General features: G+C 39.1%; 2 protein-coding genes across 3 annotated transcripts in view; one reads left to right on the top strand and one right to left on the bottom strand.

Annotated features, from left to right (window-relative positions):
- Nucleotides 1-173: 173 nt before the first annotated feature.
- Nucleotides 174-11,956, bottom strand: GTPBP6 (GTP binding protein 6 (putative)). Of its 2 annotated transcripts, none has more exons than XM_030476170.1 (10): nucleotides 11,447-11,956; nucleotides 8,611-8,748; nucleotides 8,115-8,185; nucleotides 6,423-6,553; nucleotides 5,626-5,696; nucleotides 5,074-5,232; nucleotides 3,195-3,403; nucleotides 1,827-1,975; nucleotides 1,363-1,515; nucleotides 174-901 (listed from the first exon to the last, which is right to left on the bottom strand). In XM_030476170.1, the coding sequence occupies exons 1-10, from the start codon at nucleotides 11,838-11,840 to the stop codon at nucleotides 760-762; spliced, it is 1,617 nt and encodes a 538-aa protein (XP_030332030.1). In that variant the 5' UTR covers nucleotides 11,841-11,956; the 3' UTR covers nucleotides 174-759. The 2 variants fall into 2 exon arrangements, with proteins under 2 accessions (XP_030332030.1, XP_030332031.1); XM_030476171.1 differs by lacking the exon at nucleotides 11,447-11,956 and adding an exon at nucleotides 9,234-9,468.
- The window catches only part of LOC115603814 (cohesin subunit SA-2-like), a 60,285-nt gene continuing 60,077 nt past the window's right edge, over nucleotides 11,806-12,013 (top strand). The window contains exon 1 of the mRNA XM_030476161.1: nucleotides 11,806-11,872. The gene's annotated coding sequence lies outside the window, so the exon portion shown is untranslated. The remainder of the gene's footprint in view (nucleotides 11,873-12,013) is intronic.

Below are 12,013 nucleotides of genomic sequence, written 5' to 3'. Positions count from 1 at the left end.
ATTGTTTTATTGGTTCCCAGTAGTAATTCATAACTCAGGTAATGGATTGGTATTTTCTTTTTCTTTGTGAAATAATTTCACGCAAAATCCATAGTTTGCTGTAGCTTACACGTTTGCTCTAAGAACTGACACAGTAATAGGTATTGTGGATAAATTACTCTAGGCAAGAAAACTGTATGGGTAAAAGATGCTCACAGCTAACTTTATTTATTGCTTAAATATACAAATGCATGGGTTTTTTTGCTTCACTGCAGTAAGACATGGCAGTTATTTTACTTCGGTTCACGCATTCTACTTGAATACATACTCATTGTTTACATACAGCCAGCAACATTTTGTTCAGTAACTTTCCTTTTCCAATGACCACCTGAGACACCCTAACTATAATAAATATTATTTTATTCTGAAAAAAATGAGGTGAAAAGCTTTATTTATATAAGAAACTTGGTGCTTTTCTGAAGGTTAATTCAGATGCCATCCAATGATTTCCATGTGTTTGGAGGTCCACAACTTACAGCCAACAGCTGTTTTAACATTAAAAATTTAGTGCTGTCCTTGCACTTACTGACAGAATGAAGCTCAAAGTTCTTACTGTTTCCAAACAGAAGTTTTCTGAAACAGTGTCCATTTCTAAAATGCATCAAAAATATCAACTGGAGAAGGAATACACTCTTCAACACCCAGACTAACAGGTCATTGACTTAATTTCATGTCTTCTTAATGAGATCAGTTTCTTTTCCTAGAAAATGGGATGCAGTTTCATGGCATATAAATCTTACTGTTGGGAAAGAGGTTTTTGTATTTGCCAAAAGCAGAATTGCCGATTATCACCTTCACCCTGGCTGTGCCATCTTCAGGCATCACTTCTACTTCCTGAACTGTTGCTTCCTTATAGAGCCAACTGCAACAGTGAAAGTGTATTAGCATCTTAAAGGTATGACACACTGCATAAAATGTGATCTTTATTTTAGGTCAGTATGTTGTAATCTAGGTAATGTAACACTTCAAAAGATGAAGTGCTTCACTTCTCATTTGCTACTTGCTGTTTGGAAATAGGGTATAGTGTTTCCATAAACCTTTCAAATTTGTGTTTTTCTCAGCAATCTGGCTCCAGGACCAGTGGCATGGTCTTTCAGGAAGTATGTTTTATCATACCAACACAGAGACCTCTAAAGGACACTTTCAGAAGCAGACTCCAGGGTGTCTAATGGGGATATTTTTTCTCAATAGGTCAGAAAACTTTGATAATTGTCACTGTAATTCTTAATGCAGATTGAGATCGATATGATATTATTTGGAAATTTTAAGACACACAAGACTAAGAGGTTCTCCAAGTCGTTCTTACAATTAAAAATTATTTACCTTAGCTGAGGTCCCTCTAAGTTGATGTTAACTGTCAGAATCTTCTTTCCTGTTGCTGTCAAAATTTTTTTCTCTATTTCTTCTTTCAGCTCCTCTAAACCATGTCCATGTAGAGCAGAAATGGCTAACACATTTTCTTCAGTGGGTTTATACCTTAAAAGTAACAATTGCAGACCCGTTTGCTCATGAAGTTTAGGTTGTGAAAATATTCCAAGCACGGACAATTTAATTGTGTTACTTTATACTGGCACATTCCTACAGGGCACACTTCTTGTATGACTCAGGTGATTTATTTTGTAATTAAAAGATAATTTATTCTTTTTTAAGACCATAGTTACATATGTAAAAGATTGAGAAACACTATTAAATGTATTCATAAGCGTGGGAGCTCTTTTCCAGACTAAGGATTAAAAAGCTTTCAGAACATAAGCACTGTTTAAGTACATTTAGCATCTTCTGCTTACCTTTCTATCAAATCCACTTTGTTATGAACTTCTACCATTGAGTCCAATAAATGGCTGGGAAGATTAAGATTCTTCAGAACTGACAGAACGGTTGCTTTCTGGAGAACGGTTTCTGGATGGGTAATATCCCTCACATGAACTATCAGATCCTAGCAAGCATTGATATGTAAGACAGTTACTTAATAAAACACACCAGTTACCAGGTTGTAGAGATTTTATACTATATACAACAACCCTAAAACAAACCCTGTCAATCAAGCTAGTTACAGAATTCAGATTTCAAATAGTAACTGATCCATTTTTTCAAAGCTAAGGCTGTGTAACAATAAAGCTTAAAAAATACTCGGGAAGAAAAAGAGTGAACTCTAAAATGGTTTTAGGAGTAATGGCTGAAAAAACTGTTTCAAAATGGGGGGAAAAAACCCATGTAACTTGTAATTCTGTTTTTACATTCGAAATGCAGAAGATTATCCTCATCCTTAACTCCTGAGATACTATTATTGCTGCTTCACTTGGAAAGCATTATACAAAAGTTACCAGTTTCAAGTACATACACAATCATGTTTGCTGTGATAAAAACCAAGCAACCAAATTCAATATTTGCATTCACAGTGTTTCATCATCTTTCCTCAAGCAACTGCTTCAAACTTCAGAAAATCAGTGAGAAGTAAATTTCATGCCTTTCATTTAACACTTCAAAATAAGAAACAAACAGGATAGTTGCAGCCAGCTTTTGAAAGTCCTATTATTACATGATGAAGTCTAGTTCTCAGCAGCATTCCAGCATGTAGCTACCACTGAATTTCATTACCGTTGACGATACAGGCTTTTTGTTTAAATGTCTGTGTATGCAGCTTTACACTTTGCTATAACACAGGAAACTAACTTTAATGAGAAAATGATTGGAAAAGTGTATTTATGTTTATTACATGCTGCCTGCATCACATCACAATCACCCACTTATAGTGCTATAGGAAACCTGAAGTTAAAACCAGATCATTCCAGAGGCTTTATTTCATTTTTAACTCTTAACAAAGCTAACCTCAAATTATTCACATGCAGCGTTTAGGTTTTCAGATATTTAATCAGCAAAGTTTAAGTTATCTGGTTTACGTTAGTGGAGAAGGACACATATATTCCAAATAAACCCTTTCTGAAATCTCTTCGTATCTATAAGTTCTGCATAATTTCAAGTATAAGAAAATGGGCTTATGGTGAGATACCTCATTATCTTCGGAGCCTACCTACTAGTCAGCCACATGCTTCACTAAGAACAGTATGCCAGTTAACTTACCTTTTTTTGAAGGGATGAGGATTATCTAAAAGGAAATTAATTTGATTTCTCAGTTTTTATAGTCAACTACTTACTGAGTAAACCACTTCTTCCAAGGTAGCTGAAAAGGACTCAACCAGATTATGTGGCAGATCAGTCAGAAATCCAATGGTGTCAACATAAATAACTGCCATATGTGAGGGCAGATAGCCAGCATGGGCTGTAATATCGAGAGTGGCAAACAGCTGATCTCTGGGTTGAATTCCTGCTTCCCCAGTCAAGGCTTTAATCAAAGTAGTTTTTCCTAATTAAAGAAAAAAAGACAAGATTTTAATGGCTTGTTTCAAGTAAAAATTTAATTTGCAAGGCTCAGGTGAGTTGTATGATGTAACATACCTTTTCAGATCTATTTAATTTAAATCTAGCCTATGCTTCCCTGGAGATGTTCAGGAGTCATCTGGACACAAACCTGAGTAATGTGCTCCAGGTGACCCTGCTTGAGCAGGTAGGTTGGACTAGATGATGCCTGGTGGTCCCTTCCAACCTCAACCATTCTGTGATTAGTTATCTATATGATGTTAGGAAATACAAAGACAGTCTTAACTTTTGAAAACTGGAATTGGATTTAAAGCCACAACTGGAAGCTATGCTGCAAAATTACAAGATGATCAAAGACCGAACTGACCTGCAAAGTGACCTACCCACATTTCTCACCTCTCAGACTATTGAAGAGCACTGCCATGAGAGCATTAGGAAGCATACACTTACACACTCCTCAGTGCTTCTGTTGTCAAATAATTCAATATTTACTTGTTAAATCCAACAATAAACAGAAGCACTAATAATACACAGCTTACTAGGTTTATGCTTTTATTGGGCATTTCCTCACGAACTTAATACTAGAGACATTTATTTAACTCAATGAATATTTCACAGAATTTAGTCATTAAAGAGCTCAGTATACACCCTGGTTGAAGTATTTCAATTATGTGTACAGTATTGTAATATATATAGTTTTGAAACTTCAGTTTTAAAAGTATGGAAGGGGTAATGGGTTCAAACTAAAACAGGGGAAGTTCAGGTTAGATATAAGGAAGAAGTTCTTTACTGTGAGGGTGGTGAGACACTGGCACAGGTTGCCAAGGAAGTGGTGAATGCTCCACCCCTGGCAGTGTTCAAGGCTAGGCTGGACAGAGCCTTGGGTGACATGGTCTAGTGTGAGGTGTCCCTGCCCATGGCAGGGGGGTTGGAACCAGATGATCATAAGGTCTTTTCCAACCCAAACCATTCTATGATTCTATGAATCTATGACATTAAAATTAGTACAAGGTAGGTTTGTTTTTATAAAGATGTTGAATAAGAAAATGAAATGGTCTTACGATAATGTAACCTAAAAAAGTGTCTAGTCCAAAGGCTATTTATGCCTTGTGTATGAATTCAATTGTGTAAGCTATAAAAATAAAAGAATAGAAAAAAAACTTCAGCTTGATTTAGATTCTGAGAACATCTCAGAACACCATACATCAATCAATGAAAAGCTACAGTGCTTCTTAAGCGTATTTCCTGACCAACTGCCAAGTCTCCTGAATTTTCCTCCCATACCTCAAGGCTTCACAGGGATCCAAGCACCAACATACTTTTCTCTGCCCATTCTGACCAAGTAATAGAGATTCATGAAAAGGAACACTAATGGTACGGTGTTCAGCACTATATATAAAATGCTTTTGGCACAATAGGCACTAGGCATTTCTCCAAAACATATCTTCAGGACCAAAAAACCAAAAGAACGAACTACAACAAGCATAATTTGCTTTCCTAACTACACCCTAATTGACACATATTCATTACACAATTTAAAAACTAATTAAAATACGAAGCCTATCCACACTGAAATGAGATTCTGGCTGGAGATTCTAATTAAAAATTAGACAATGTAAGCTCTTTCGTGTTACGGTTTCACAAGTTTTTGCTTACCACAATTAGTATAGCCCATTACTGAGATAATCGGAAACTCGCGTTTTTTGCGTTGAGTTCTAAGTAAAGACCTTTTCCTCCTTAGTTTCTCCAGGGCATTCCTAATTTTAAGTTCTTTTTCTTTCAAGATACGATTTTGTGTCTCCATAAATGTTTCACCTGAAAAATACAAATGAATAATTGGCAGAAGAGTCTACAATAGAAACAGCAAACCAAGTGATGTTGTGCATTTGGAAATCAGTAAGTTAGTGCTAGGGCATCTGAAGCTATAAATAAACAACTAAAACTATGTATTCTTGCCTAAGAGTCAGAGTTACAACTAATTATCAAAATATATGCTAAGCACTCTAGAATAGCCATATACACTTATAATAAACCCCTGGCCAGCAGTCTGTCCATGGCCACTTACTGAGCCAGCACAGACCAAAACGCTTAATTAGATGCAGAACACAAACAGTTTTTCCTCCTGGCCTCCTCCAAATAAAATAAGATGCAATTAATATTGTTCAAAGGCTATGGAGAAAATAAATTCTCTAATTCATGAGGCTTTACCTGAGCCCATGATGTATCTTGATCCACCTCTCTGCTGATCTAGCTGAGACACCTCATTTTTCAGATTTGACCTGGCAGTGGAGTAAAGGTTAATTAGGAGCAATTTTCTTTAATCAAGCTATCCTAAAATGCCTAACAAATGTGAAGCAGTAGTGATATTCTAATAGTACAAACAAAACCACTAAATGACAGAGCTTTAAATAAAACCTGTTCGTGGTGAGAAGCCTGGCAACAGATTTCCAGATTTTCCTAGCTTCTCAACGTGGTTTGAAAAAGCGTGCAACTCTTTTAGCAAATTATAATGGCTGTTCTGAAATTTCAGAGAGCCAAAGATGCCCCTGATGCATTCACGCAACTCACACCAACTGCCATGTACAAATATTTCTATGCCACATAATGTAGAAATGTGGAAAATTCAGATACAAATTAATGCCTTTAATCTTCTTTGTTTATAGCTTTCCTTATTAAACCCATTAATATTATATATGGGATACACGTATCCAATTCCTACATATTCTTGCAATCCACCTTCCACATTAGAGAGACCTCTTCCTAAGAAACATATTTTGTAAGATTATCTGTTAAACACTTTCTGGTTTTGCTATCAGGACTGCAGAAGCTTAAACAATACATGACAGCAAATATTTCTATGCTCTAATCAATCATTGAGCACACTATGCAAGCATTGAAACTGTGTTATTTTTCTTTAAGGTATAGTATTATAAGTTTTGTTACTGTAAAGAAATAGTCACTAAAATACATGAATATCAGTACGTGATTTGCACAGCTCGAGGTACCTGAGAAGCGGAATTTCAGCCAGTGCTATCTGAAGTTTTGCTTCCTTGGTCCGGGCATTACAACGAAAAATGTGAAGTACAACTGTATATCTGTCAAAGACTTTCACACCCCAGGCATCTTCTAGTTCTTTCTTTAGCCATGTAAGACAAAATAACCTAGATGTTTTCTGTTGCCCAGGGAATCAGTAGATCAATTCCTACATAGCACTACAGTTACAGTTAGCTGATGGACACTTGAACTTAGAGGATTTCAGGATTCCATTCCAATGGATGGGCAATGGTTATGAGCACACAGAGGCAAAACTGGTTGACCATGAAGAAAGGTGATAAGGAAAGTTTAGAAGGCAGAACTTTATGTCTAGGCCTATTGAGAATCCTTCCACTGCCTTCAATGGATTCTGACAACAGCTCTTAACAGCATATCTCAGAATCAAGAATCTCAGTGGTTAAGTCCTTGTAAAAAATACTTATGAAATGCTGGAATAGGAAAGGATACGAATAACACAGGAAAAAGAAAAAAAAAATTAAACAAACAAAAATTATAGAGCAAGTCAGAAAAATTACTTCCTAAGCAGCTTTTCACAAAATACTTAAAAAACCCCAACCAACGAACCGAAACCCAAACAACCCCACCCTTAGCTCTAATTCAGCAAAAGTATGCAGTAGTTCCTCTCTGCTCTCTCTGAAATCTAGAATGCTTGTTTCACACATATTCTCAAGCACTTTCTTGAATTAACCCTATTAAATTGCTCTTAAGATCTAGATTTGTGCAAGAAAAACTTTTTAGCAAACGTAGTACTGTAAGAACACATACTACAAATTTGGGAATAACAACTAGGAAATTGAAATGAAACATTTTCATTTCAACTTACATTTTATCAATAAATTGAAGTGTTTGAAATAACTATTTATTAGAGATATTTACCATCTTTGTTCATTTTATAACCAGGGAAGACATTCAAAACTACCAGCAAAGCGTTATGTTTGCTTACAGATTTTGCATGCATTTTACATCTTGCATGATGCTTATATGTGCAAAAAACCTAAGAAGTATTCATTTCAGTTTGTCTAAGCATTTAAAAGAGCATCTATAGTTTGTGCACCAGTTGTTTTACTGCTAGTGTTAAAAGCGAAGCATGCTTCTCCTCCCATCCATTTAAAATATGGTTTCTATTGAAGGGTTAGGAATGAAAGTTTAAATATTTGAAACATTTAAATATAAGCTTGCTCTGAATTTACACCTCATATTCAAAATACAGTACAAAGTTCACAGAACTAGGGGAAAATAAACACACTACCCATATAAGTATAGAAACTTGTGCATATAGCTAATCCAAAATGTTGACATTCTTCATAACAAAAGCTGGGCTATCACCTTCAATTTGTGAAAAAAGACGCCGAGTAACTTTTCCAAAATTTTAAGTGGGGCTAGTAGCACATGCAGGAGCATAGTCTATACCAAATGGCTATTAGGTTGCTGGAAAATTTCATGCATGAGAGCTGGAAACACATAAATATCTATGAGACAAATGTAAAAGGAATTAAGTTTCCTTTCAATAAAACTCAGTCCAGGTGGCTTCATATATTACCACTTGCAAATTCAGAGTCATAACTGACCCTACTTCTTGTAAAATCAATAGCTTTTGAACAATAGTGATTTAAAGAGAATTATTTTATATTCTATTTAATTACCTTTGCTAGTGAAGATATTCTTTCCACATTCAAGAAGACAGCTGTCACTTGGGGCAATTTTTTAATCTTTTCTAAAAGATGGATAACCATTGCAAAATACAGTGTTAAATGTCAATTCTCTTTTTAAAATTCACAGAATGTAAAACCATTTTGCACTGAGCAGAATGCCCATAAAATATCAAATGGCACCATGTTCTTTGCTCACAGAACAGTTGTAATTGCACTAGTTTAGTACTACGTCAAGAACAGCCGCCAGTTTCACTTGCGTCAATCACATGAACGTAGGGATTAAGTTGCCTCACAGGTTTTCAGTGATCACAGGTTAATTCTATTCTGTACTGCTTTTGTAACCTTAAAAAAAATTCTTGTTTGCAAACCTGCATGATGAATGAACAACATTCTCCCTTTCTTCAGCTTTCGTACCTATCTTTAAACAGTTCAACCGCGGAAACCTTCCATTTAGAATGCTGCAGCACTGAAAAATCTCCATCCTTACCTGTTAAAACCTGGAAGTTTCCTTTGCCAAAAACGAATTTCTTGTCAGGATTTTTTGTAGGAATAATTATTTTATCTAAAACCGTCCAGTTCTGAAGGGTATCTACAAGAGCAACGGCTTCAGCAATCTGTAATTCAGCTTTAGGAATACAAAAAAGAAAAAAGAAAAAAAAAAAAGATTGTAATATACCATTACAACTTCGCTCAGATTTCCAATAACTATAGAATGTGCATAAACACGGGAAGAGTAAGCTACACTGAAATTCTACAAGGCTATTTATATTAACCTATTGCATAAGGAGCAAAATGTCTTGCCTCTAATCAGAGTAATTAACTTCTACTTTGATGCAATTTTATCACACAAAGCATCTTTCTGCCAACACACATTATTTCCGTGGTTGTTGATCTAGAGGAATTTTTAACTGTATTGTCAGCAAAGAAATTATCAAGCTTTTTGCCTCAACAAGTGAAATAACTAACTAGCTGGAAAATAAATTCTGTTATTTCAGATGAGCACAAAGCCGTGTGATTAATTCCTTTGTGCATTGTGGCAATATTTAAAGAACTACTAATATGGCATATCCTGCTGCTAACTTTACTGCTACTTTTTCATGAAGGACTTACACTGATTTATGACGTGACAGAGCCAGCAGATTCCAATCCTGTACTCTGGTTCATCAGTCACTTTAGAAAAAACACATCTATGTGGCAAAGCACTGATTTTTGAGGACTTTGTGAAACCACAAACGCTACATGGGCATATCCTGGAGGAGAACAAGTTGTCCATGAGCCAGCGATGTGCCCTTGTGGCCAAGAAGGCCAGTAGTATCTTGGGGTACATTAGCAAGAGCATTGCCAGCAGGTTGAGGGAAGTAATCCTCTCCCTCTACTCTGCCCTGGGGAGGCCTCACCTGGAGTGCTGTGTCCAGTTCTGGGCTCCCCAGCAAAGCAGAGACATGGAGCTCCTGAAGAAAGTTTGGTGAAGAGCTACTAGAATTATTAAGGGTCTGGAGCATCTTTCATATGAGGAAAGGCTGAGGGAGCTGGGCCTGTTCATCCTAGAGAAGAGAAGGCTCAGGGGGGAATCTGACCAATGTGTGTTCATTGAGAGTTTCAAGAGGATGAGGCCAGACTCAGTGGTGCCAGGCGGTAAGACGAGAGACAGCAGGCATAAACTAAACCACAGGAAATTCTACCTGACATGAGGAAAAAACTTTACTGTGAGGGTGACTGAGCACTGGAATAAATTGCCCAGAGACATTGTTTGGTCTCCTTCCCTAGAGATATTCAAGACCCAATCCTGACCAATGTGCTCTAGGTGATCTTGTTTGAGTAGGGAGCTTGTACTAGATGACCTCTGGTGGTTCTTTCTGGCTTCAACCATTCTGTGGTATCAGATCAGTAGATCCAGTTTTGATTTCCCCCCCTTTTCCTCCTTTCACAACAGATTTTCCAAGTTCCTCTAGATAGCAAAACCAAATTTATATATTAAATATGTTACGTTAGTCCAAAAGGTAATATATTTTTAAAGATAACCATAATCTTCTTTCTCGTCATATTGTTAGTGTTCCTTGTAAGATGCACAGATTTGCTGTTGTACCTGTGGTGTTTCAACAATCAGTCCAAACCATTTGTTCAGACTTCAGGCTCTTCATCCGGAGGGCCTAAATGAATGGAAACGGATCACTGCTATTCTTCTGCGTGTCTGGACAGAAAGGTGCCTTCGTATTTTATTTATTTTTCAGTTGTAAAATGGGGCTGCTTATGTAAATTTTGAAAAGGTTACAACCTTTATTCTGCAACATGACAATTTGTTATAATTAGCAGCACTAAAAAAACTAAATGAGATTTAGGTTCATCACATAATAAATTGGAATACAAGAATAATGTATCACATATAAACTGTCTATATACAAAAAAGCTAACTTACTAGATGCTTAATCCTTTCCATTACAACTTTATAATTAGAGAAGCATTTGGAGGAGCATCAAGTTAATCATATATCTTAATTGTGCATGATTAATACCTATATATTAAATAGCTACAAGGATTTCTGAGAGAAAACCTAGGAAAACCTACTTTCTGCAGGTCTGTGCAGGTTTGCTCAGGATGTTCTAGCACACATTTTACAGCTTTGTATTTAGATAATTTCCATGAATTAAGTGTTCAAGACCAGACTGGATGTGGCTTTGAGCAACCTCTTCTAGAGGAAGGTGCCCCTGCCCATGGCAGGGTGGTTGGAACTAGATGATCTTTAAGGTCTCTTCCAACTCAAACCTTTCTATGATGATGACAAAAGTATTCCTGCTTTTCAGCCAACTTCTGGGTAAGCCTAAGAATGCAGGACTCCTGCCTGCCTGGCCAGACAGCACGGCTGAGGTCTCAAGGCTATTAGCGTTCTGCTAAGGGGAAAACACGTCTATTCCTTAAGCAACTTTAACACTCCATGCACGGAGCCGTTCTGCTGTCCAAGCCCCAAAGCTAGCCTGATCTACAAGTCACAGCACAGATCTGCCAACACTCACCAAGAGCACATTGTCTCTTAAAAAGTTACCCAAGAAGAAAACAGCCACCAAGATCTTTTATCTGAACCTGCACTTCGCTAGCTGACCCAGACAGCATTTCTGTTTTACCACTGTAATAACGGATCTACTTCACGCTATCGGCACCCATTCCCTGTAAGTGCTCCTGCGGGCCGCAGGGGTCTAGAACGGGAGAAAACGGCGCAACGACGCGGGCGGGGACGCTCGGAAAGCGGCGGGGCTGGCTGGCGGGACCCATGGCCATATGACCGCGCGAAGCCCCCCCCACAGCCCAGCCCCGGCGCGGCCACGCACCGGTGGTGAGAGCCGACTTCTTCGGGCCCCACTTGACCGCCGGGTGCACGACGGCGACGCGCTGCGCGCCGGGCTCCACGGCCAGCGGAGAGGGGGCCAGCAGCTCCTCCAGCTCCGCCTCATCTTCATCATCATCCTCCTCTTCTTCTTCTTCTTCATCATCATCCCCGCCGGCGCCCGCCGCCCCGTTCCACCGCCCTCCGCCGCCCGCCCGCGGTGGCTCGCCCCTGCCTGGCGGCCGCTGGGGAGCTCGCAGGCCAGAGGCGGCGCTGAGCAGGCGGGCAGACAGCGGCCGGGCACACAGCGGCCCGCCACGGCAGCGGGCCGCGCCGAGAGCCGCCACCACCCGCGGGCAGCGCAGCAGGAGCGACTGCGAGAGACGGCCGGGCCCCATGGCCGCCCCTCCCCCGGGCAAGGCGGCGGCAGGTACCGCTCCCGGCCTGTCCTTCCGGGCCTCGCCCCGGCCGCTACGGAAGCCGGCGGTATCGACCCACGTGACAGCGGCCCCCGCCTCTGATAGGCGGGGTGGCGCCGAGGGATGGGCCGTGATTGACGCGGGGCCGCGGA

The sequence above is a fragment of the Strigops habroptila genome, chromosome 2, assembly GCF_004027225.2.
Source record: "Strigops habroptila isolate Jane chromosome 2, bStrHab1.2.pri, whole genome shotgun sequence".
NCBI classification, from domain to species: Eukaryota; Metazoa; Chordata; class Aves; order Psittaciformes; family Psittacidae; genus Strigops; species Strigops habroptila.
This window is presented reverse-complemented; position numbering and strand designations above follow the sequence as displayed.

What these genes read in the sequence shown, in the direction of transcription:
- GTPBP6 (XM_030476170.1), bottom strand. Translation starts at nt 11,840, where the DNA reads ATGGGGCCCGGCCGTCTCTCGCAGTCGCTCCTGCTGCGCTGCCCGCGG. An exon ending in GCTGAAATTCCGCTTCTCAG is followed by an intron (nt 5,697 to 6,422) that starts GTACCTCGAGCT and finishes CTCCACTGCCAG; the next exon opens with GTCAAATCTGAAAAATGAGG. An exon ending in AAGATACATCATGGGCTCAG is followed by an intron (nt 5,233 to 5,625) that starts GTAAAGCCTCAT and finishes TGTATTTTTCAG; the next exon opens with GTGAAACATTTATGGAGACA.